This window comes from Cherax quadricarinatus, chromosome 21 (genome assembly GCF_038502225.1).
Source record: "Cherax quadricarinatus isolate ZL_2023a chromosome 21, ASM3850222v1, whole genome shotgun sequence".
NCBI classification, from domain to species: domain Eukaryota; kingdom Metazoa; phylum Arthropoda; class Malacostraca; order Decapoda; family Parastacidae; genus Cherax; species Cherax quadricarinatus.
Window position 1 is genome coordinate 24,936,892 of NC_091312.1, and position 27,377 is coordinate 24,964,268.

At 41.4% G+C, this 27,377-nt stretch overlaps 1 protein-coding gene across 3 annotated transcripts in view; it reads right to left on the reverse strand.

Moving 5' to 3' along the window:
• LOC128689104 (allatostatin-A receptor-like) overlaps nt 1-27,377 on the reverse strand; it is a 50,629-nt gene that overhangs the window by 21,805 nt on the left and 1,447 nt on the right. For 2 of the 3 annotated variants that reach the window (XM_053777224.2, XM_070087326.1), the window contains exons 2-5: nt 7,664-8,321; nt 6,962-7,193; nt 2,723-2,910; nt 881-964 (exon numbers count right to left, since the gene is read on the reverse strand). In XM_053777224.2, coding sequence (XP_053633199.2) covers nt 881-964; nt 2,723-2,910; nt 6,962-7,193; nt 7,664-7,963 — 804 coding nt within the window. In that variant the 5' untranslated portion in view covers nt 7,964-8,321. Of the gene's footprint in view, nt 1-880; nt 965-2,722; nt 2,911-6,961; nt 7,194-7,663; nt 8,322-26,374; nt 26,465-27,377 lie in introns of those variants that run through there. The other variant, XM_053777222.2, reaches the window with a different exon arrangement.

The window sequence follows — 27,377 nt, forward strand, 5'->3', positions numbered from 1 at the left end:
CAGTAGGATAATCAGATTTGTTGCGAGGAGGAGGAAGAGGGTATCTCTAATTACGTGAAACAAGGCCCCTTCACCAGCTTCAAGGCACCCCCTTGAAGCGAACAATGTAAATGTATACCGGATTTACCTGATTTTAATGTACACCTAATTACCTTAAATCCTACGATACAATGAACTATCTTTAAGAGTGGACAACTGCACTCGGGCAGTGTATTTAAGTTACTGACATTCACATCTAACCCACATATGGAGAAGAAACCCTGGACGACTGCTTTGGTTCATTCCAGGTCAATATCATTATCAAGCCTGGATTTGATAATTATCCAAGATTGACCGAAATATCGTTTTAAGTTTCCTCTCCAAATAAGATGTGAATTGTTCCAGCCTCGGTGTAGTGGCTTAAATACCTCTAAGCAGACGAAGTACAGTAGCCACTGCCTCCTATGGTGTGTTGCCTTAGAGGGAAGGTAACACCTGGTGTGCTGCTGGACTGAGGTTGGCCTCCCAGGAGAGTTTATGCGATACTGTACATACTTAAATATTCACAAATATTCCACGGTTAGAAATAAATATTAAGAGTGACGTTTCGGTTCAGCCTGAACCATTATCAAACCACCACTGAGAGAGGAAAGGGGAGTAAGCCAGAAGACAAATCAGGTAAAGAAGTTATGAGACAGACGAGGTCAGGAGGGAAAAAACAACATTAGGAAAAATGTTTGGAAGGAACAGCATCAACAAAGACACAATCAGGACCAAGTTTCATAGTAGGAATGTTGTGTATCAGGACCGATTTTTTTAATATAACGTCTGTGAAGGCTAGAATATAAATTTGCATATACGTCAACAGGTTGCAGGGAGCCAACAAATAATTAAGTCTCACCAGGATGCGGTAGTAGTTGAAGATCTGCCGGTGGGTGTCGCTGCATAGGAAGTCTGCGCAGCTTTCCTCGTGAAGGTCGTTCCACTACACAGTTACAACATGGGAACAAAAAGATATATAAAAGGCTCGATACCTGATCCATGAGCATGTATTTTTTCCACAGGAATTTATTACCTGATTTGATTTCCTCGGGAGGTTCCGTACAAGAGTTTATGGCTCTTCACATAATAATAATAATAATAATAATAATAATAATAATAATAATAATAATAATAATAATAATAATAATAATAATCTTTATTTTTATAAGTACATGCTACAACTTATACAAACTTAGCTGACATCAGTGACATACTATACAGAAAGCCCCTGTTTATGCAGAGCATTTCGGGCAACTTAAGTTAATTTGGTCCCCCAGGATGCGACCCACACCAGTCACCTATCACCCAGGTGCCTACTTGCTGTTACGTGAACATGGATAGTAAGTATCTTAAGGAAACACGCCCAATGTTTCCACCCGTATCCGGGATCGAACCACGGACCTTAGTGTGTGCGCTGAGTGTGGCTTGTGTGCACAGTAATAACTGACACGATGGGACGCATTTTTAGCCTGGACAGTCACTATCTTGTAACATTTGTGGTATAAGAATTAACTTGGTATACGGTACAAGCAAAATTGCTAACTGAAATACTGGTCAGTTAATCATTAATATTAATAATAAAACTCGCACAATTGCCAGTAATTGTTCATTCAGCCTCTTATTAAACATCAGTTTTTAATGCTTTTTTCACTAGAACTTTTTCTATCCGTCTGAGTTACGCCACATAACGGAAAACTACGTAACAATTTATCAGTACGAACACATAAAATTCTCTCTTGTTTGCAATAAGAAACATGCGAGGAATTAGCATGTTCCTGCTGGTGCACACCTTCGTCCAGACCGCTGACAACACCCTCATCCCCTACCAGGTGAGTCGTGGAGTGCCATCCATCCATTTCAGATGACTCGTCCAGGTGCCACCTTCCCCTTATCATCAAGATGCTTCTTCGGCGTCTGAACCATAAAGAGAGGTTAATATCAACTTGTTAGGTGGCTGAGGTGTTGACACAGGTCAACATTCGGTCAAGCTGTCGTCATCTCTCACTGAGACTCAACAAAATATCTGATCCCCCTTTTTCTTACCATAAATAACTTGGTAATGCCTTCACTACATAACATAAGAACCCTTTCTGTTTGCAAGAACCTGGTGTATACAATATTATTTTAATGACCATAACTCTGTACACAGGACAAACAGGATGCTAGTTCGACAAATAGTTAAACATGAAAGTGGTGGAAGATATGATCAAGAGAACTCTGTCTTCTTGCAACATATGAGACGTTTCAACCACATAATCAAATGGAATGACGTTTCAATTACGCACAAGAGTGCTTGTTTTAACAGGAGAAAGTTTCACTTTCTCGATGGGGGGGGGGGGGAATGTAGACCAAGTTCAATAGCCAAATTTGCGTTAAATGAATATATTACCACACCAAACTTACCAAACCAAGGATAAGCTATCAAATACAGTTGTTGAAAATGTACATGTCTTCTCAGTACCATTATGGACCAGTAGGCCTACTGCAGTACTTTTGCTTTTTATACCTTTTTTCTTCCAATTTGCTACTCCGTTTGTAATGTATATAATTACTAGCACACGTCCGCCCGTCTAGCCGTGGCCACGGAGATAAATTCTATGCAAAATGAGCACGCCTTATTTAAGTCTTTGATTACATATAGACGTGTCTATAAACACAAACCTATAATAACACCAGGAAGAATTATGAAGAGTGGGCATACCTGGATGACTCTGGTGTCCCTCACGTAGAAGGAAGGGAAGGCAACGGCGAAGGAGAAGAGCCAGAGGATGACGATAATGGTGAGAGGCTTGGAGGAGGCGCTGTGGGCCCTGATGGGAAGCAGGACGGCGTACACACGGTCACAGGCTACTGTCGCCAGCGTCAATACTGACACCGTAACACATGTACCTGTGTGAGACAGACACCGTCAAGCACGTAACTGAGGTAGAGGGGACGCTGTAATACACGTACTTGAATCAGAAGACACTGTAATACACGTATATGAGAAAAAGGACACTGTAATAAATGTCCTTGAAGCAGTGAGCACTGTAATACACTCATATGAGGAGGAGGACACTGATATATTACAGTGCGCATTGTAATATACGTATATGAGGAAGAGGACGCCGTAATACACGCCCTTGGGGAAGAGGCCACCGTAATACACGCCCTTGAGGCAGAGGACACCGTAATACAAGATAAGTGTGTTGGAAGACTACACACTCATCACCTGAGAAGGACACATGTTGTCTGTATTACGCTTCATCTCTCTCGCAGCTCCTATCAGCCATTTACCAGTATAATAAACACACGTCAAGCATCGTAAGACTCTGGAGCTTTGCCACCGACATTTTTAACTTAAGTTAATTATCACCCTCTCCGTCACCCGATCTTGGTTCCCTTTAGAAGGTGAAGCGGAGAGACAGGAGAGCCGGTCAGGCCAACTCACATACGTCCCTTGAAGTTCACTAGGTCTAACATTGGTGTTATGGTGCGAGAAGAGTCAACACTGTAGAGGACATATACAGTTACTTTCACTGATCATCTCCAATCGATGTATTATATCTGTGGGAGTAAATTTTTCTTATTTATCATCGCCCGGTCTCTCACAGGCTTCCTGGTTGGCAGTCTGGTCACTCAGGTGGTTGGTGGTCAAGACACGCAGTCCAGGGTAGTTATCACAACATGGCTAGTCAAAAAATGCCTGGAAGAACTTGTCAGGTAATTACTCTCTTGATGACAGTGTTATATTGGTAATTTCTCATGTGTATGAAGAGAAAGTGTTGAAAAGCCTTAGGACCTTCATACTTATCTCTTCATGTACTGGTTGCACCATATCCCGTCCCTTCCATTCTAGAAAGGAGTAATTTCAGCACGTAGATTTGGAATCAGTCACTCCAGCATGGATTCAAAGAAGATCAGTTTAAGCTACATGAGCAGTTTTCATGGCCAGGGATGCAGTTCCGCCTGCTTGAAGTGAGTTTGTTGGTGTAAATCAATATAACAGTTTAGAGAGTAAAAGAAACTCAATCGTTACTGATTGTGGGCCACGGGTTTGACGTTTACTTTTTAATTAAAAATAATAATAATAATTAAAATAATAATAACTGTGGAAAATTTGATATATTTTTCGGAGGAATTAATGCTCCTATAGAGTGAGTTTGCAAATTTAGTTAGGGAGTGTGTGTGTAAAATGGTAAACACTGGTAATCTATGGTTGAGCAAACACTCCGGTTATTATAATAATGTGTTTAATTTAAATAACTTGTGTAATAACCGTGTAATAGTGTAAGCACACAGTTTAACTGAATATTGTGTATACATATCGGGTTGGGTCATACATCTTGTGAGAAGATTTTAAAAAAATCTACAGATACTGTCATGTAAGTCTAGGATGAATACTATAGATATCGTTAAGACAGTGGTTCCCAAACTTTTTCAGCTTGTTACCCATTTTAACATGCCACATAAAGCATGTTACCCCTTTCACAAAATGTTGTTATTATTGATATATATGGCTAAATTAAAACACGAGATATTTTCTTTTATTTATTGTATTTGAACATTGTGCATCTCTAATGACTATTACCAAAGATGTCAAGAACATCAGTGGGATGGATGGAGTTGCATACTTGAAGCTAGTTTAGGAATTCTTGGCTTCATACCAGCTTATGTCTACCTCGGCTGATGCTCACAGATAAACTGACAGTGTGAAATAGAGGCAGCTTCAGGAAGTGAGTGACGCGTACTGGACAGGTCGATCTGGGCTACTGAGTGACTTTTGTCCTGAAGCATACTTGTCAAAATACTTTTGGGTTTCCACACACTTAGCTATATATTTCTTCTTTTCTAATACTGTATATTAGTTTTTGATGTTTATTGTTATTTGGTTTAACTTTATTACTTACTTATAATAGGTTTACTTTACAACTTTATATACTAAGACAAAGTTAACAATAATCCTCATACCGGGTACCGCATTGTTTTCTTGATTTTCAGAATTCATAACTTTTTTTCTGTCACCCCTCCATTACCCCCAAAAATGGTTAAATTACCCCCAGGGGGTAATTTACCCCCAGTTTGGGAACCACTGTGTTAAGAGAAGAGTGTAAATTTGGCCTCTTGTAGGTATATTATAGGCAGGAACTGGGAAGTTGTAAGTTTAAGGATAAATTTTAGTAAATGGATGCCCTGCTGGAGAGCGAGGGGACGCGACCAACTTGGAGACTGGAATTTGTCCAGGAAACTGTGAGTGCTGGCACGTCTATCGCTAAGCACACAAAGGACTAGCACTTGAGCTGGGAAGGCTGGATTACCTTAGGCACCTCTACGGTGCCTTCAGGTAACCCAGGTGCCTACAGGTAACCCAGGTGCCTACAGGTAACCCAGGTGCCTACAGGTAACCTCTCAATAAATAATTCCCACAATAATTATAATAATAAATAATCGTCATCATCAACTTATCTAGCCTATCATTTTCCTCGCACTATTATATACGTTAATCGTAAGAGCCTCCCACATACAGTTATTACTCCTTTCTTTGCTGGATCTAGTTGTTAGACTGCGTTGTGTATTTTTGTTTTTAAATTCTCCCCTCCCCCCCCATAGCCTAGTAGCTAAAATTTGTCGAAGCTGAACAAAATATTATTTTCTTTGGACCAACGAAAGTCTTGATTTATATTGTCTTAGAGGTTGGCTGTGTCATCAGTGGAAACTGTTCTCATACCAACTGCACCATCGTCTGCAAAGAATGATACAGTGCTGTAATTTGAGTCTGTTTGTAAGATATGAAATTATGAAAGAGAACTGGAGCGAGTACTATGTCCTGTATAACAGGTTTTTCACTATGGAGACCACTAAATGCACTTCGCTGACAATTACTGCTTGGATAAGATTTTTTTTTAAAAGGTCGAAGATCAGCCTGGTCACTTTTCTAGTTATTCCTGTTGCATAAACACTGTAGTCTATTATATTATGATTATGGTTGTCCAAGTCTTTCGTAAAGTCTGTGTAGGTTATGCTTATCTTTTAGTGTGTTCAAAACCCTGTTGTAATTGTAAGTTGCGAGTGTCAAGAATGGCGCTCTAAACCTATGTTGATCTAGATTGTGTAATTGTTGGGCTTCTATGTTTTTGGGATTCTTGCTCCTCAGCTTGTGAGATAAAGCTTATGTTCAGAGACTGTCTCCATCAGATTTTTTTTTTTTTTTGCAGTCGGTGATGAAAATGGAGTTGCATAAGTTTGGTTAAGGAGCAGCATGCACGGGCATACTGTCAATGGCTTCTCCAAAATCCAGCGAGGATTATGCCAGAAATATTTGCTGATTGATGCCACATTCATAAAAAAAAATACTGTAGATCGTTCATGTTAAATCAGTTTGATAGGTGACTTAATAGTAATTTGTATTGTGTTTTCAGTATTTCATACATTTCTTTGTTGTCATCAGCGAAAGTTCAGTCTTCCTCGAGCAAGGGTCTATTACTAGGTTATATTTTTTGCCATTTAGAATTAGTTTCGATTTCGATTGTGGATTTTACCTTGTCTTTCAGTGTTCGTTTAACGTTTTATTTTTTGCTCTAGCGAGTACCACTGTCCCAAAGCCGGGCTCTGGGAGTAGAAAAACCCTCGGAACTCGGAACTCATCAAAGGTAAAGGTACATTTTTTGTGGGAAAAGTCTGAAACATTTGAGAAGTTCTGTAACTCAGTGTCTCCGCTGATACAGAAAACATCTTTCCTTTACCAACTTGCACTGTACTGACACAGTAACCTAACTGAAACAATTCCCTACTAACGCACAAACTGAAGATGAAAACCGGTAGACGTTTGAGATAATTATCAACTGAGAAAGTGAGATGGAAACTGGAAGCCAAAAGTTTATATATTTATACTCCAAGTGTTTAATGCCTTTAAGTCACCCACACTTACTCCAGCATTGCGTGAGAGAACAATAAGCTATACCTTGGGTGAGCACGCTGATTCTGCAGAGGGGGCGACCCAGGAGGTAGAGAGGATAAGTGATGCGGTTAACAATGGTGGGCCAGCAGAAGACGGTGATTAGAAGGTCAGCAACGGCTAGGTTGACCAAGTAGTAGTTGATGGTAGAGTGGAGGAAGGTGTTGAGGTAGACGACCAGCATTACCATCAGGTTACCACACAGAGACATCACAAACATCAGCCCCATTAACACCACCTATGGGGAGGGAATGAATAAGGATTTAATATTGCCAGTAACATCGTTACCACATAGCCATATTCACAACATCATTGTCGTAGCTACTTTCGCTAATCAGTTTTCAATGAAGCCTCACAGATAAAAAAAATATGCATTCTTTACTTCAGTTCTACTAAATCTCAATGATTTACTGACTGTTTTGTCCCCAGACTTCCTCTTTATCGAATGTTGCATCAACAATATTATCTTGTCTATCATCTGGGCCAGCCAATGCAACGTTGTAATAGTCTCTTATCCTCCATCTTACCTGTTTCCTACGTATTCCTTCATGTCCAATACATGACTACCTACAACACTCCTTTCCCTCTACACTGCCTACTACACTCTTTACCTAGTACACTCTCTGCGTACTACACTGCCTATTACCTTTCCTGCTCACTACCCTTCTTCTCCACTATAACTGTTCATTAAGTCATACAAACACCTACCTGAAGAACTTCGTACACATCGAGGTGCCTGGCGAGATCTACATCGTGTGGCTTGGGGAAGTTCTCCCTTATGACTTGTGGTTCGGAGGTGTTGCACGAGGAAGACCATGAAGAGATGTCCCATGTGATCCCTGGAACTGCGCTGCCTTCCAGAGGAAAGCTGGCGTTGAGGTCCAACAGTGTAGAGGCGTTGCGGTCCACGATTGTTGACGTGTTAAGGTTCAGCAGTGTTGAGGTGCTGATATCTAACAATGTATCGGCGTTGAGCTCTAATAGTGGCCCCTCGCTGATAATGTCCATGGTGCTTTGTAGAGCGATGAATTTTGGTTCTTGATGTGTGTAGTTCTTTTGATGATGCTGGTGATATTGGTATTACGTCCGGAATTGATGTTGATGCGATGGCGGGTGAGGGGAAGGGTGAAACGGTGTTGGAGGTGGGCTAGTATGGCATGGTGTTGGAAATGGGTTAGTATGGCATGGTGTTGGAGATGGGTTAGTATGGCATGGTGTTGGAGATGGGTTAGTATGTTATGGTTCTGGAGGTGGTAACGTTAGGATGATGTCAGGAAAGAGGTGGCGCTGCTGTTGCCGGTACTGGAATAGTTTGTGCTGATGCTGATGAGACTTCTTTTAGGTTTCCTTTAACTTCTTAGGGCTCCTGCCAAAATGGAAACAGGGAGATGAACTTACAAACAGACAACTGAAGACAGAGACAAACAGATGAAGTCCGGCCAGAAGAAAGAGGCTTAAAGTTAACACCAAAATACACTATAAAAAAAACACGAAAGGAAGATAGTAAAAAATGATGATGAACAAAAAAGAGTGAGAGAGGACACATATCGGTATGAAATATATTTAAAGAAGCAAATGATTACAAGGAGTATGAGCGAAAAAGGGCTTTAAAAATGAAATTCTCTCTAACAAAAGAAGGACATAAGAGACAAGAAAAATAACATTCCTGAGGCAAGAGGGAGACGAGGGAGAAGAGCTATAACATCCAGAGTACACCCAAACATACGAGAAGCCACACCGTTAGCAAACCATAAACACACACACATACAAGGGATAGATTTAGAGGCGTCCCAGTTTGCAGACGATGTTTAGCTAATGCGGAAAATTCAAGTGGACGAGGATCAGGTAGAACTACAATGGGATCTGGATAAGCTGCAAATCTGGTCCAACAAATGGCTCCTGTAGTTTAACCCCACCAAGTGCAAAGTCATGAAGCTTCGGGAAGGTCAAAGAAGACCGCATATGGAATACACACTAGGAGGGAGGACTGCAAACCTCACTCAAGGAAAGGGCTCTTGGGGTGAGTATTACACCGAGCATGTCCCCTGAAACACACATCAACCAAATAACTGCTGCAGCATATAGGCGTCTGGAAAACCTAAGAATAGGGTTTCGACTCCTAAGTAAGGAGTCATTCAAGAAACTGTACACCGTGTACGTCAGGCCCATAATGGAATATGCAGCACCAGTATGGAATCCACACCTGATTACGTACGTTAAGAAATTAGAGAAAGTGCAAAGGTTTGCAACAAGACTAGTCCCGGAGCTAAGGGGTATGGCCTACAAAGAGAAGTTAAAGGAAATCAAACTGACGACACTGGAGGACAGGAGGGATAGGGGAGACATGATAACGACGTATAAAATGCTGAGAGGAATTGACAAGGGGGTAGCGACAGAAAGTTTCGGAGACGGGACACAGAAACAAGGGCTTCTTCAGTTATAGAGTTGTCAGGAAGTGGAACAGTCTGCAGGATGATGTAGTGGAGGCAGGATCCATACATAGTTTTAAGAAGAGGTACGATAAAGCTCGTGGAGCAAGGAGAAAATAGACGTAGTAGCGATCAACGAAGAGGCGGGGCCAAGAGCTATAAATCGACCACTGCAACCACAAATAGATGCTAACATACAGGCGCGCGCGCACGCAAGTGTAATAACTCTTTCAAGAAGCCAAACACGCTGGTGTGAGGCACTGCTTTAGTAACAGGAACTCACTCTTATGCTGCGGCATTCAGGGACAGTTGGTAGTATTTTGTTTGTCAGGATAGTCATGTGATGACCCTCTTTGTGGAGCATTGATCAATCCCTGTGGAGCATTGATCAATCTCTGTGGAGCATTGATCATTCTGTACAGTACTTATCAATCTTTGGAGTACTTATCAATCTCTGTTGACTACTGATCACTTAACCAAGGCTTTCCACTGGACTACCAGCCCACAGAGCCCTGCACAGTAATTAATATTGTTGCAATAGTTTTGTGCTCGAAGCATCATTGTTAGCCTTGTAGCCAGCAGCAAGGCATTGCTTGGTATATTAAAACTCATTGCTTAGGATTATTCCTAAGCCTTTTTCTTCACTTGTCTCTGTGACCCGGTTTCTGCATAACTTATACAGAATTTTATATTCACATATCTAAAGTGAACTTCCTCGCACTTGTAAATAAGGTCACTGACTCGCCCATCAAGACATTTATTGAGAAAGTGTTTTTTTTCACGAATCACTTCTGAAAAAGCTGCTTGTGGCGAGACGTTTCCTCGATAAATGTCTTGAAGTGTGCGTCTGTCTTTATTTACATACCGTTGGTATCACCATACCTAGTCTCTGGTTTCCTTGCACTTAGCCACATTTAAATTCATTCCCCGATCTTCTGTCCACAGTGACGGCTTGTCTAGATCTCTCTCTTGATTCTTTGCAAGTCGTTGATTGAGACGCTTGTGCAACACTCGGGGATCTTTTTCGTGGAAACGTTTTACCAATAAGTGGCTTCCTTAGTCCTGTACAGAGATGAATGGTGCAAGATGAGGAGTTTGAGATAATTATAATCAGTCCCTCAGCCTTAAGTCGATGCGTTCAGCCCATCAATCTTGATCAAAATATAGCAGTTGCACGAAGGGGATTGGTATAAACCTTACGTGTTTTACTAAACGAAGGGGATTACATACTGCAGACAAGTGAAATGAAACAGTCGGAGGCGGCGTGATCATGGACAATTGATGTCAGACTAATAGAGCAGTAACTGAAGAGTCATAATCTTTCTCTTTTTTAAATATTGGAGTAACAGCTAGTTCGCAGTCACGGTTACTTTGCCTTCTTTAGCTGATTCGTTGAGTATAACCTTTAACGGATATGAAATTTGCTACACAGATTTTTTTTAGTATTCTGACTGATATTTCGTCCTGGCTGTGGATTTGCTACTGTACAGCTTTTCTAAGTACGCTAATGACTCTCCAGCACTAGTACAACCCTCGTCTACATCATGCAGTCAAGCTTTCATATCAGCCTATGCTTAGCTCTAGTTGCAGCGAGGAAGCTAATGCTGAATACAAGGCTTGAAGGTGATAAAAGATTCTTATGAAGGTCGCTCAGCTGGATAAGTTTTACAGAAAGCGACGAGACAGTTATTACACAAGACGAGCTGCCAACAACAATCCAACTGCACCTGTAGCCTCGTCAATAACATCATCCCATCATCGATCATTCACTCCTCAAGTAACTCACCACTCTAACAGTCTCTTATGCATAAGAACATTTTTGAGAAGATTAATTAACTGATAAATGAACAGCCCTGGCTCCCATCTAGCTATAACTTTATCTTGTTCTCAAAATGCTGCTTGTTATTAAAAGGTTTTTACTTATTAATAATTTATAATGAAGATGTGCTAGGGAAGGCGTTAAACCGAGCTTCAGTGGGAAGACACCTCTTACCAGGTAAATTAAATACAGAAATTCTAAGCATAACGAGTTAGAACTTTTAAACTTAAAAAAGTTAAGGGAAAATTAATTTCTCGCTCATCAGACATCTGAATAGTTTTATTTTTAAGAACATAAGAACATAAGAAATGAGGAACACTGCAGCAGGCCTGTTGGCATTTCTTCGTTCTATCACGTTCCTCTTATTGCTTACCTATTACATTAGCTTGCTGTTCATTGTTCTACTTAATGTCAACTGTGTCTTTGTACTGTGTGTTCCATCGATGACTTATTTTTAGTGATAGAAACTTAAATAGGGCTCAGCTAGACTGCCTTACAATGTTATGACAGTGTTAGCTTGAGCATCTCTTACTTCACTCGCCAAGCTTCATGAACTTTAGTAATGGCACTCGCAGAAAACTTGGCAAACTTCATGCTTCTGGATTCTGTCTGATCCTCGTTGTGAGTTTTTTCTAGTGTATTAAAGGTGGCTCAGTGAGTCACTTGTCTGCAGCGCCACTAAAAACTTACGCTAGCCAGGAAGCTCCTTCTATACACAAGAAAAAAAAAGGCGGAAAAATTTACCCTTTGAAAGGCGTCAACAAACCCGCCGGCACCAGAGCGGAATTAAATTATTATTCCTGGGACGCGAATATATAGCCCAGGAAAATTTTAAGGTTTTATAACTTTTGTTTACATTTATGAGTCTGTTATAACATAAAGTTTACATGGTAATACTCTAGTCTGTCAAACAATGAGTATAATTTTATTCCCTGGGAAGAGACGTCATACAGCAGGTATTGTGAAGGATCTGAGTATCAGACTCCTGACCACGGTCATGTGATGCTGGGTCGCCAGAGGGTCTTCATAACCAGGACTATCTATATTGGTACCCCTCAAAGAAGGTTCCTTGACGCTGGTGAGGGGCTCTTGATCTAGGGAATTGGATTTGTGCTCCGGTTCCCTGAATTGAGCCTGAATGCCTCCCATCCCCCCCCCACAGGCGCTGTATAATTCTACGGGTTTAGCGCTCCCCATGATAATAATAATAATGTCTATCTTGGTGATGCTGGACAGCCAGTGTGGTCCTGAAAACTAGGTCTGTATATCTCAGTGAAACAGTCTTTCATCCTCTCATGTCCCTCCCATTTTGGCTGCCCTTCCAGAGAAACTATATTGGTCACCAGGAAGAATAAAAAATAAAAATAACGTTTTCTGGATAAAGCACGGAAGAAAAACTCTCCTAAGTGTTAGTGGGAAAATGTCAGTTTTACACTGCAATCGGTCTGGCTTTTCCTCAGTGTTTAACATAAGGAGAATGTGTTTACGTTTCTGGCGAGCTTGTTCGATGTTCGGTAAGAAGTCTTCTAACACAACGCACTTTGCTGATCAGACATTTCATGTGTGTTTACCCAGAGACACTAAGACAAAAGACGGTGCACTCTGTAATCCTGTTTGACAAACAATGACGTCCCTCTAAGAAGGTTGTGTGTGTGTGTGTGTGTGTGTGTGTACTCACCTATATGTGGTTGTAGGGGTCGATTCACAGCTCCTGGCCCCGTCATATTGCTAGTTGCTACTAGGTCCACTTCCTCTAAGAGTCTTATCGTACCTTTTTAAGTTAAAGGTATGTGCGGATCCTGCCTCCACTACTTCACTTTCCAGATTGTTCCACTTCCTGACAACTCTAAGACTGAAGAAATATTTCCTAACGTCCCTATGATTCTTCTTAGTTTTTAACTTCCAGTTCCTCTGTCTCATCTCTGATACATTCTGGCCTTGTCCACCTAGTCAGTTCCTCTCAGAATTTTAAACGTCGTTATCTTGATGTCTCTATCCCTCCTGTCCTCTGTGTGTGAGGCGGGGTTGGAGGTGGATGTGGGGTTGGGGTTGGGGTTGGGGTTGGGGTTGGGGTTGGGGTTCGAGCGGGGGAGTTGCCCATTTGTAACTACAGCAACAAAGTTGTGTTTTCAGTGTTTAATCTGTCATATAGTTTGCTTTAAATTTCAGGGGGTTGTAATATTTATTGCCTTCTCATATTGTTGCTCTTCAATTCTGTTAATAAAGAAAAGCTACTTTTTATGTCAATTGACAAATCCCTGTTCATGGTACAGTTTTCAATTTGGATAGTGGATCTCTCTCTCTGTCCAACTTTTAATAATCTATCATAAAGTCTGTCTCCTTCACGTGGACTGCTACTTTCCTTTCCCGTTTTCATGACATTTATCTACACTAAATTCCACCATTCGTTTATTAATAAATTTTTCTCTATTTGCAAGTTTTCTAAAATAATTCAGCCTGTTTTATTACAAATTTTGCACAAGACGTTCACATTACCCACAAAAATATTCATGCAGTGTTTTATTCTTCCTGGTAAATAGTTAACAAATCTGAAACATTGATGGTGCAAACATCGATTCTTGGGGCACCCTGCTGGTGCCATATTCCCATGAGGACTCTCGAAATCGTAATGACACGATTACAAACAAGCCATACCACGGGCGGGGTTAGAACCCACGATCAGAGAGTCATAAAACCTAGTTGGTTGAAACTTATTGTGGCCAGCTGACCCAGTGGCCAACGCGATCTGGAGTTTATGACTCTGCTCGCGGGTTCTAACCCCGCCCGTGGTAGGCTTTCCCATGAAGATATTTTTATCATTGTTTACATATTTATTTTAAGTAGAAAATCAGTCTTCCGTCGTGTGCACACTGATGTGTCCGCACCTTAGAGCTTTAGACATCTATTTTTTGTTATTGTTCAACTTCCTCGATGCTATTCTTAGGTTTGCAGTTTTCACAGAAGTCACTGATGTTGATGGGCTCTTGATCAGGGGAATTTGTTCTGTGCTCCAGTTCCTTGAACTGAGACTGTATGCCTTCTATCACTCCACCTTTCCACAGGCGCTGTATAATCCCTACAGGCTTAGCGCTTCCCCAAGATGATAATACACAGTTTATAAGGACCTCTGACGATATGTTTAGTGTGGGAACTGTCACATCTCTTTGTTTTATTGAGATTTAGAGGTTTTTGACATGTAGGTTGTACTTCTCCATTGTCCCCTATCGTACTCCAGCCTTCACGCCCATGTACACCAGACACCATATTGACCTTTTATAACGCACTTATTAGACCGTACCTTGAATATGCCGTCCAATTTTGATCTCCAGATGATGATATATTTGAGAGGGGCATAAAGAAAGGCTACCAAACTTGTACCATCACTCAGATACAAACTTTATGAAGAAAGTCTCCAAGTACTTAACTTTTTTTCCCCTCATTTTAACTTTCAAGACATTGAATGACTTCGACACTAAAACATGAAAAGCAATTTGAAGTGCTGAATATGTCCATAACTGGTAACAATGGAATAAAACTGCGAGGCAGAAGATGCAACACGAACGTATACAAGGGTATTTTTACAAATAAACTTTTAGCAGAAAGGAATAAACTGTCCTAGCGGGAGGAGTTGCCAGAACATAAGGACTTCATACTCAGTATACATTTATCAGTCAAGATTACTGGGTCAGGTCAAATTGTTTTATATGTATGGAAATATGATAATTTATACTGACCAGCTCAAAGTGGATAAGAGCAACTATATACCAAGGTCACTTACTACCTCATTTAACCACTTACTAAATCCCCACTAATCCCCCACCAGACCCATGCGAACCGTCATATACCCTAAGTAGACTGGAATTCTGAAATCAACCGATTCCTGGTGTCTGATCAGCTACTGCATCAGAATGACCAGTTGCCAACGAGGCAACGGAAGATTGTGATAGTAATAACAGAACTGCTGGTAACGAAAAGTAGAACTACCGACGCACACAGCTCTGTAAGTGACACTGGAGTAACACAAGTAGTTTAATATAGAAATATTGCTTAGTAGAGGTAGATATAACCCACGTCTTATCTCTTATCTTATCTCTGTCTTTCATCCAGTTCTATCTCTCGTATAAATTCCATGCTATTTTTCCAATATATATGATATATATGAGGATCGTTAATAAGTCATGGCAACTATTATAAATGCGGAAAATTTTAAATATACATTACAAAATGATATATGATGCTGCCAAAAAGGACTGACAGGGTGAGAAGGCGATGACTAGCACTAGCGTGCTAGTGAAGCCTGACTGAAATGGATGTTAGCCGAGTGGAGCAACATTTGTACATTGAAATGGTAATTCTCAATGGTAGGAATGCGAGCTAGTTAATCAGAGCATTGGGTAACCATGTTCTAGCATATAGGATTGTTGCTAGGTAAGAAGAAGCATTCGCATGGGTAAAAGCTTACTGCCGACATGGATCGTAGTGAATGGCCCTTGCCTGGCTACTGAAAATATCATAATACACAACACTGCAACAGTCAAGCATTGTTCAGAGCATTTGACGACGATGAGGATGGGAAGTGCTAGAGCACCCATCTTATTCTCCTGATATCAGCTTCTGTGATTATTATTTTAGTCCAAGATCAAACATTCTTTGGAAGAGACACGTTTTCTTACCAGAGAGAACATTGTCACTGTAGTGCGGTGTGAAAGGACAAGGATTACCCACGGCCAAACCGATGGCAGTCGCCATGCGATTGGAATAGGGCAGAGTGCGGCTTAGCTTGATAATGCAGTTGAACATTGGCGATGAAGCTTTGAAAGCAATCAGAAGAGGCATTCAATCTTCATATGGAAACTAATGTCAGTTACTTTTCGAAGAAAATGGCAAATTTGGATATGCACAGCTCCAATCCAATTCAAAGCTTTCAAAGAGACCACAAACACTTGAAGTAGCTCAGAGGTCGCATTATCAAGGTATCAGTTGTCGTATATGATCAGGTGAAACTGATCATACATGACACTCACAAATTATTCGCATGAAAAGAGTAAAGTTCTTAAAATTTCTTCCAAAAAAGTAAATTGAATCTTATGTTTTTCTCTAGGCAAAATAACATACAATTTTTTAACAATAGTCTTGAGGGCACACATATGTTTTAGACACAAAGATTTAACCTAGAATACCAAATACATTCAAACACTGTGACTTATTTCTGATCAGAGACATTCCCCAATTATTTTACAGAAGAAATCTGATTAATAATTTGGATTTGTACAGCCTAAACCCGCGAAACGATGCTATCCAAGCCCTACCACCCTCAGGATGACCCACACCAGTCGACTAACACCCAGGTACCTACTTACTGCTAGGTAAACAGGGACAGCAGGCGTAAGGTAACATGCACAACGTTTCCACCCGTGCCGGGGATCGAACCATGAACACTAAGTGAGGTGAGTGCGCTGCCAACCGAGCCCCGAGACACCATTGAAGACTAATGCCGTTTACAATTGATACATATTAATCGGAGGAAAGCGCTTGACCCACAGGGGTCATATAGCGCATGTGGAATGGGTGGCATTCGATCCATGAAAGGAAGATATATCCAGTTCCTTGGATCAAAACCTTACTAACATCAAGGTAAATACAGATAACCCAAATACAGGAGACAGAAACTTACAACAACGTTACGATCCAAAACGTCGTCATAAGTTCGTGCACGAAGTCGAACCGAAACATCAAAGATTTGTTTCTCTTATGTGCGGGTTATTTGAGTATTGCTCCAGTCAGGGTATTGTGACTTTTTTTTTTTTTTTTTTTTTGGGGGGGGGGGTATTATCCTTCTTACAGAACACATCATCACCATTAATATTTTGAAGCCTATCGGAGTACAGTCTAGGTGGCCAAAGACTGCAAACCTTACTCAAGGAAAAGGATCTTGGGGTGAGTATAATACCGAACACATCTCCTGAGGCGCACATCAACCAAATAACTGCTGCAGCATTTGGGCGACTGGAAAACCTTAAAATAACGCTCTGACACCTCAATAAGGAATCGTTCAAGACACTGTCACTGTGTACGTCAGGCAACAAGACTAGTCCCGGAGCTAAGGGGCATGTCCTATGAGGAGAGGTTAAGGGAAATCACCCTGACGACACTGGAGAGGAGGGATAGGGGAGACATGATAACAGCATATAAAATACTGAGAGGAATTGATAAGGTGGATAGTGACAGAATGTTTCAGAGATGTGACACAGCAACAAGGGGTCACAACTATAAGTTGAAAACTCAGATAAGTCACAGAGATGTTAAAAAGCATTTCTTTAGTTATAGAGTTGTCAAGAAATGGGACAATATAGAGAGTGATGCAGTTGAGGCAGGAATCATACATAGCTTTAAGAAGAGGTACGATAAAGCTCATGGAGCAGGGAGTGGACCTAGTGGCGTCCAGCGAAGAGGCGGGGCCAGGAGATGTAAATCGACTCCTGCAACCACAAATAGGTGAGTACAAATAAGTACACGCACGCACGTACGCACGCACGCACGCACACAAAATAAGATGACTTTTGAGTCATTACCTGCATCATTTATCCCAGGTAATCTAGCAACAAATAACTCTTTAATCACAAGGCGCCAGAACCTTGAAAGCTGGGCGCCATCTTTGATGTTAGTAATATAAACAAACATTCGTCAACATTATACCTGTCTCTTCTTATTCTTATTTTCACCATGGTGTTAAATTTCAGTTCCTAATGACAGGAACGTTGAACCCTACGAGCAATTTAACGTAATGAGAATTAACATTAGATTCAGTAAGAGTAATTGGGTTTAAATTACCTTCGTGACGTATGTTAATGTTAATTTTTGTCATGGAACAGCAGTCCAGCAAGTCCTCAGCCTCATAAGTTACTCATATAAGTAGACATTTCAGCATTCAAATACGAACTGATAAGTAAAAATTTAACGTGTTGTTTACTCAGAGATGTGTAACGCGAGTACTTGGAGCATTATAAGTGTAGAATCACGAGTGTAGAATTCCAAGTGTAGCATCATAAGTGTAACATAAATGTAAAGAATTCTGTGAAAGTTGAGCATACTGACAGCCTCTACTTCATGGCCTGAGATAAACAACCTTCCTCCCTCCTGCACCCATCTTGTGCTCGTAAGGATTCTTGTTCCTAGTAATCTCGTAATAACGGTCTTTATCGGGAAGTCAGATTTACTACGACCATAAAAATTATGAAGTAACACTTAAAGAAATGGTATATGTTGAGTGTATAACAATGTACGAAGTCTACAGTGTTGATCACCAACATACTAATACGCTATATTAACATCCGCGGTTGTTATTTGGATTCACGGAGACCACTTGTAAACAACCAACAGTTTACACCAACAGCAACATCTTCCCACAAGCTTTTCTCCCACAAAGCAAAGTTTGCCACAGCATTGTCACAGAAATTTAAATGAGCCCCCAACATGCTGTTGCCTCTTAAAATATCGACTATTCTTCGCTGCTAGATAGGATCAGCGTCTTCTTAGAGACTCCACAAGAATCAATGATCCTCAGTAACGCTACCTGAATGGAACCTTTTACTGATTAAGAATTAGAGACGCATAAAGTTTCAGGGTCTTTCCCTTCATAATCATCCAGTACATAAAACAATACTTAAACCACCTAGGTATGTTGCAATTTATATTGTTAAACTTGCATGATTCCCAAGAGATTGCTGGGCTAGCAATGTCCCTATGGTCATTAACGCTCTTTGTGTGTTGATATATGTCATAAAAAGAAATGCAGGAACTAAGCCCATCGCTTTTGGTAACTCCCTCCACCATCTTGTATTATTATTATTAGCCGCTGTATGGTTATAATTAAAAAACCAAATCATCACTGGTATGGAATTCCTCCAGGATGTAAATATTCGCGTATCATGAGTAAATACTACAGCTCCCAGAGACTAAAAAACTTTCTTAAATACATTTTACAGATACCCTCATTTTCATTTTATTTCTTCAGGAAGTCATGAGACGACTCCAGCAGGAAGTATATAGAGTGAATATCAAATGGTATACAATACCGACAGGTATTGTATACCTAGTTCCAGACTTTGGAACAGAACTTCTCCAGGCTGAGGGACTGACAACCTCAAATCTACGACTTCAAGGGTGATGGACTGATTGCATCGTCTTCACATCTCTACTGCTCCTGCCTACTTTCTGTACTCGACTGAAGAAGCCTACTGTGTAGGCGAAACGTTTTCGGAATAAAGTTGCCTAAATGTTGCCTATGTGTCTTATCTACCAACCAGGAAGTATATAAGGAAGAGACAACACCTCACGGTTACTTTTCAACACCTGACTTTTTTATCACAGTGATTGTTTCTGCATATATATATGCATATATATACACACACACACACACACACATATATATATATATATATATATATATATATATATATATATATATATATATATATATATATATATACACACAGGACCCTAGCTATGCCAATGCCATCACCGAATGGGAGACTCTTGCAGCTCCAGCACCAAACCCTAGTGCAGCACTGGCTCACAAACGGTCAAGCTGGGATGACCCGATCGCTGAAAAGGTGCTTGCCAACATGCTCAATAGAATATTCTATTCAAGATTGATGGACTGAACACATCGACTCAAGGTTGAGGGACTGATTACCTCATTCTTCTCCTGTTCTTCAAGTTTCTCCTACGTATGGACTGATGAAGCCACTGTGTGGCGAAACGTTTCCTCAATAAAGATACCCAAGAGTTGCACATGTGTCTAATTTATCAATATGTCGGTTCTCTGAACCATTCATCTACATGCTCAGGGTTGCAACATCAGATAGGGAGACTGCTCGTCTCCAGGCTGTGAGTGTACCTCACTCTGGGGACTTCCTCCAAACAGTTCCCATATCGGCAATGGGAACGCGACTCGACCCTAAAACCCTCCTTATTGCAGTGGTTCTGCGTCTTGCTGCCCCAATTTACACAGAATATACGTGTATTTGCAGCGAAGCGCAAGCAGACCAATACGGTCTACGTGGTCTTATCTGTTCCAAAACCAAGGGCTGGCATGCAAGACACAATGAGGTCAACGACATCATAAAGAGAACCCTTGCTACAGCTGGATGCCCAGCCGAGAGGGAGCCCCGATCACTAGCAGCCAACAATACCCACAACCCAGCAAACCGCCCTGACGGGATCACCATCTATCCTCTGAAGAATGGCAAGCTCTTAGCATGGGACTATACCTGTGTGTCCACACTGGCTGACACCTATGTCCATCACAGTGTTGGGCGACAGGGAGGAGCTGCTGACTACAGGGAGGAGTACAAGATCAGCAAGTACAGGGACATAAGCCAATAGTATCAATTTGTCCCAGTGGGATCAGAGATCTTGGGATTATGGGGAAAAATGCCACACGTTTCCTTAAAAAATTGGGTTCCAGACTCATCGACACCACCAGGGACCCCAAGGGCAGCCACTTTCATGTTCCAGCGCCTCAGCGTGGCCATCCAGAGGGAAAATGCTTGCTGCATACTGGGCTCGCGTCCAGCTTCGGAGGAGCTGGAGGAAACTCATGATCTTTAACACATTGTACCATTGTATTCATGTATGTGTTTTCTGTAAATGTATTCTGTTCATTAATAAATGTTCACATAGAATATAAAATTTAAGGGGTGGTAGGAGAAGAAAATATTCAAACAGCTCCGGGGAGAACCTTGAGTTTTTCCCGAGGTACGTTTATTGTCTTCTCTGAGGATGAGGGTCCCCAGTCCAGCCATAGGGGTGGTGCTTCCCTATATATATAATATAATATATATATATATATATATATATATATATATATATATATATATATATATATATATATATATATATATATATATATATATATATATATATATATAAAGTGAGCGTTTGTGTAGTCACCTCTTTATGGTTGCAAAGGTCGATTCTCAGCTCCTCGTACTGGGTTTATCCCTCATAGCCTCGTGGACCTTGTCATATTTTCATATTTATTTTTAAAACTATGTATGAAACCTGCCTCCACTACCACTTTGTCCTGGTCATTCCGCTTCCTGACCACCTTCAGGCTAAAAAATGTTCCCTGACATTCTGTGACTCGTATATGTCTTTAACTTCCAACTGTGCACTCGTATACCTGTTTCCCACCTCTCGGACAATCTATCCCTGTATACCCTGTCAGGTTCTCCGAGTATTGTGCATGCCTTCTCTACTTCTCCCAGGTTCTTCTGTTATCTAGTAAGCTCCTCCCTCTCCTATATGCGGGTTATTTGTGTATCATCTAGTATCTTTAATTCTCTCTTTTCATAGCTCATTTGCCTTAACTCTGGGACTAGTCTCATGCAAACCTCTCTAATTTTTCTCTCTTTTTTTACATGCTTTTTTGAGGTGTGAGCCCAATGGTGGTGCAACTTACTCGAAGATGGGCCTGACATATGTCGTGTATGAAGCTGTGAATGACGACTACATAGGGCATTTGATTGATATGTGGCTATATGCTCTGCAACATGCTCACCTCCGTGGCTTGTTCTTTCAGCCAATGTGGTGCCGGTCCACTGATCATCTGTACACAGCCTGCAAGTCTGATCCCTGGTTTGCAACCTGCAATTAATTTCTGACCAGCTGTAAAGCACTTACGTCAGGCTAACACCTGCAGGTCTGACAATCTGTGTGTTATAAAACTAAGCGCATCTTGGATAAGACCATTGAGCTTTGCCATGAGGGGCAGTGAGCCCTGTCGTGGGAGGGGGCTGCGCGCCCTGTCATGGGAGAGGGCTGCGAGACCTGTGTCAGGGACAGAGTGCCCTGTCATGGAGGTGTCCAAGCAAGGACTGAGGAGCATCGTGATGTTTGACATGAGAGCAGCTAATTAATTATCTCATCAGCAGTAGACGTGACGTGTGAAAGTTGGTAGGAGGGAAGAGGTGTGGAGGGATGGTGGAAGGGGAGGGGGTGGAGGGAAAGGGGAAGATAGAAGTGTAGAGGAAGTCTCGTGGCTCGGTTGACATAACGAGTGTTCATGGTTCGATCTCCGGCATGGGTGGGAAACAATGGGCATATTTCTTTATTTATGCTGCTCCTGTTCACCTAGCAGTAATTAGGCACCTGGGAGTTAGTCAACTGTTGTGGATGGCATCCTGTCGGGTGTTAGTACATTTGCGCTGTGAAATGAGCTGAGGTACGATAACAGCTCTTAGCCTGTAAAACTGTTCTGAATAAAGAAAAAGAGGTATAGAGTGGTGAGAGGTGTAGAGGCAGAGAGGGAGAGGTGAGGGTGTCAATGTGAAACTGGTATCCAAACGGGAGGAGAATGAAACTGGTTTCCGAGCTTCGTCGAGAGTTTGTCTGGCTTCCCGGAGGCTGCCTAAAGACTCGGGTTCGAGTCTCGGCCAGTCGCAGTATTGTTCTTTGCTTTAAAACCACTTGTTTCCCTGGTGGCTTCGATATATAACAAATAATTGTAATAAAGAACATCTTGCCCCTCATGGAGTGTGCTGCAGTACAGAGAGGAAGGATGTAGTAATCTTGTTGGATGAATCTTATTGTAGCTAGCTGGTCCAGTGGCTAACGCGACGGCTTGGAGTTTTGTGGCTCTGATCGCGGGTTCTAACACCACCCGTGGTATGGTTTGTAAATATTTAAAATGAAGAATGTGGAAATGAAGATATTTATGCTACCTTAGGATATTCTATTGGGTAGAAGCAGCGCTGTATGACCCTTATGGGTTTAGCTCCTAGTTATAATAATAATAATAATAATAATAATAATAATAATAATAATAATAATAATAATAATAATAATAATAATAATAATAATAATAATAATAATATTGAGGGAGACGTTTAGCCACTGGTGGCTTTTTCAGTCCTAATAGAGAAGGAGGTAGAAATGCAGTTTGTATATAGGGGTGGAGGTCAGGAGAAACAGATTTTGTCAGGTAATGTGGAGACTTCATGTGTTGATCCTGAAAGGGCGTGACAAAACAAACTGTCACCTGTCCAGTGTTCTGGTAAGGCTAGATTATCCTTGAGCGATGCCTGCAGCCTTTACCCCCGAGCCTATACTTCGTCTGCTGTCTAATTATTCCTTCCCTAATCTTCATAACTTTGCACTTGGTGGAGGTTAAACTCCAGGAGCCATATGACAGGCTAGTCACACCGCCTCTGTGTGTGTGTGTGTGTGTGCGCGCGCAAATATAGTTTGAGTGTGGAGTGCATAATGATATGCACACACACATACAGAGTTGTGCTGCAGTGCCTGTTACACAGCAACACACATTCTCATATCATTAAATGGAATCAACACATCTCATTTACCAAGACAATAACAAGACTAAACGGATGTGCCTCGAGGTTGCCACTCTTCACCTCACCAAGATCAAATAAAACAATGGGCTGTACATTTTGCATTTTTAAAACCAATTGTAAACATCCCTTTGGATATTGTCCTCCACTGTGTGCCTTTCTGCTATCATCTGTTAGCTTATAGCCATCATTCCACACTCATGTAATGATAATTCAACAGAATCAGGTGGAATAGCTAGAGAGTCTGTTGTCCTTCATTGTGCAATAGTTACACGATTATATACAAGCTAGTGTGCTGGAATATCGTGTTTTTGTGTGTTGCTAATTTTGCTGATAAACTGATGTTGAAATTGCTTGCCAGGGTTAACACGAGTGGTTTTGTGGTGTGTGTTTACGTCCAAGGCACTAATTAGCTCCCACACCTTTCCTCCGATATCATTCTCAAACTATTTCAGATATTTCGTGTGTTTATTCAACGAGGGTTAAGGGGATTTTTATAGTTGTTGAAGTGTGCTCTATCGTGATTCATGCAATGTTTCTTTTACTCATGTCACAACCTTAGTTGGAATTTTGTGGATGGTAGTGTGTCAGTAGGAGAGGACTGAGAGGCTCCAAGTGTTGGTTGAGACTGAGAGGCATCAGGTTTCTTTTTTTTTTTTTACGCAAATCAATTTTACAGGCTAAGAGCTGTTATCCTGCCTAAGCTCACTTCAAAGCCCCAGTCCTATCTAAGGTATTCTCTCCCGGATGCCACCTACAACAGTCGACTATCACCCAGGTGCCTACTTACTGCTAGGTGAATAGGCGCAGCAGGCATAAGGAAATATGCCCAACGTTTCTGCCCATGCCGGGGATCGAAACACGGACACTCAGTATGTGAGCTGAGTGCCTTGCCAACCTAGCCACGGGACACCTGTGTTGGCTGAAAGGCAGTGAGTTGTGGCTAATGGAGAAATCGCAGAACGAGAAGCAACGAACGAGAGGCAGTGACTGCTGGGAGGCGTTAAATGCTGGTTGAGAGGAAGCAACTGTTGACTGAGAGGCAGCAAGTGCTGAGTGACTGAGAGACATCTTATGTTGGCTGAAAAGCCGCAAGGGATTTGGGATACGATTTTTATTCTATTTTTTTTTTTGTTTTAGAATGTTACCGTTTCTTGAATAATCCACCGATTTTCCACAGAAGACACCAGAGCCCCTAAATCCACGCACTAAGCGCGATCTGGGCGCTTAGTGGCGTGGTCAGTCATGGAGGAAGTCAGAAACAAAAGAGACCACGTGACCACTGCTCTGAAATGAGGAGTTATGGATAACCCAGAATGAGGTGGACTTTGCGAGTTTTCTGCATAGGCTAATGCATGAAGGAAAGTGTGTGGAGACATTCACTTTGTTTTCGGAAACTCACTCATTTAGCCCTTCTCTGACTGGACTTGTACTTGGCAGAGTGCATTTGTGACTTACTGTTGGAGTGGCATCAAGGAAACCGTATGGGTACCCGGAAGTGGTGTGTTTGACTGCTTCATCTAGCATAGTGTCCGCCGCCCCTGGGGGTAGTATAGGATAATTAAATGTTGTTGTGTATGAAGGTGTTTGATAACGAAAGTTAAGAAAATGAGCGTACGATGTCACCTTCATCCCTGTTGTATCTAACTGGATTACGCATTAAGGCTCGCCCATTGCGAGTAGTGGGAGTTGTACTGGCACCCAGTATTAGTCCTGCTCTGTACTGGACTTGTAGAATATTGAATTATAAAACTGTTACAAAACAGACACGAGGCAGATGCCGGAAAGGTATAGGCTGACTGCCCAGTATTCTCTGCAGATGATTTTGTCATCATCGTTCTTGTAACAGGAACCCCAATAATGTTCCAGACATCCCTGAGCTCGCACAGAGGGGATTAATGCAGCTGGGGGCTTCAACGCCCACCATCCACTATTGCAATCCGTCGCTTTCTTCGACTCATCAGAGATATATATACACATGTACCAGAAATCTTGCTGCTCAACAATGTATTCCTACACCTTGCCACATAGGCCGGCTAAACCTGAGCTTCGGGGTAAAAACTCTGTTGAACAGTGATGAAGAAAAGATTATTCCCATCCTTAAAAGTGATCGTTTTTGTAGAATTCACTACAAACACACACAGTATAAAGAGACCATTTACAGTATCTACAATCGGGAAGCATAAAAAAAAATTGACAAACTTTCCAAGCTAATCTTGATTTGTTCTCATTTTAGTCTATAAGAAGGATGACAAAATAGGGAGGGAAATGACTGGGGTAAGATATAGCAGTGACAAAGGTTGTGTGTAAACAAGAGGTTAAAAGTAAGAAAGTTTCAGTAGCCTGTCTACCTTGGGTTGATTTTAAGGGAGTACTTTTTGTCACGTGGTGACCAGTGTCTAACCTTAAAAACTGATAGGCAAATAGCACACTCCAGGAAGATCCTGATACCGCAGAGTTCACCACTGCAGTTTTGAAGGCAGCTGAGGATGCAATCCTAAAAAATGACAGGAGGAACATGTAGACGAGACTGAGGCGGATGGGGAAGGGGGGGTCTAGAGTGATGACACTCACTACAAAGATATCATGGCATCAATTCTATTGAAAACTGTACACACGATCTCCGATGCTCGAAAACAGGAGTATTCTGAGAGAAGCTGTGCGTCATGCACATTACGTTTATCTCAAAACCAAAGGGAATAAATGGCATGAATGGTGCCCATCATCCGACTAAAATACAAGTCTCTCTGAGAAGTTCCAAACTAAAAGTAGCAACCTGTATGAGGTTAGTAAAGATTCCCCCCTTCCCTCAGCTTACCCATACACAAAGGCTTCTTGATTTTTTCACATCCTAAGGAGCATCTGGGCAGCTTTCTCAGGACATTCAGAACCTGCAAGCAGAACTTATATCAATTAGACAGGCAGAGATCAGGATGGCATGTGGATCAGAGGATATGACTGATGAAGCTCCCACAACACATCAACTAAAAACGAACATCAAGTCAAAAGGTAACGTCGCCCTTGGCAATGATGGCATTACTTCATGATTTCACATGTTGACCATACTATGGGATGCAGTGATTATATATATATATATATATATATATATATATATATATATATATATATATATATATATATATATATATATATATATATATATATATATATATACGACACAGAGATATGGAGCATTCCCATTGTTTTGGAAGAAGCTTAACATCATACCAATCCCCAAGAGTTAGGCAAACTAAGATCCTCCTTCCCTCTTTCTATGACCACATCTTCGGCACCATTAAAGGTGTGCTGCTGGCACGCAGCGGATACAAGGGTCACGTGTTAACCTGGATCGAATCATATTTTCGAAATGGGCAGACCAGAGCCACCTTTCAGGGACAATTCTGGCAACAAAACCCCCGAAAATTGTAAGAAGTTATAAGAAACCTATAACAGACACTCGGCCGAACCTTCTGACACAGCAGCTGGCAGGCAAGGTAAGAGGCAAGACCTCAACCTCTTCTCCAGGAAAGTTATGTTTACGTGAGTGACTGTGTCATTACTATTTTTCTTAGAACCTTTCATATCTAAACTACATATTAGCCGAACCACTGACACACACCATGTTACAGAGACATTCTTAGCAATAAAGTTGTTTATTATTATACCAGACATGCCATCCAGAATTCTTTCTGAACATAATCCAGTTTAGCTTTTGCAGTGTCCCGCAGACTCACGATTCATCACACTCCAACGACTTCACTTGCTTCACCTCTTCCTCTCTTACCAGTATATAAATGCATGGTATTTATACCCTCCATATG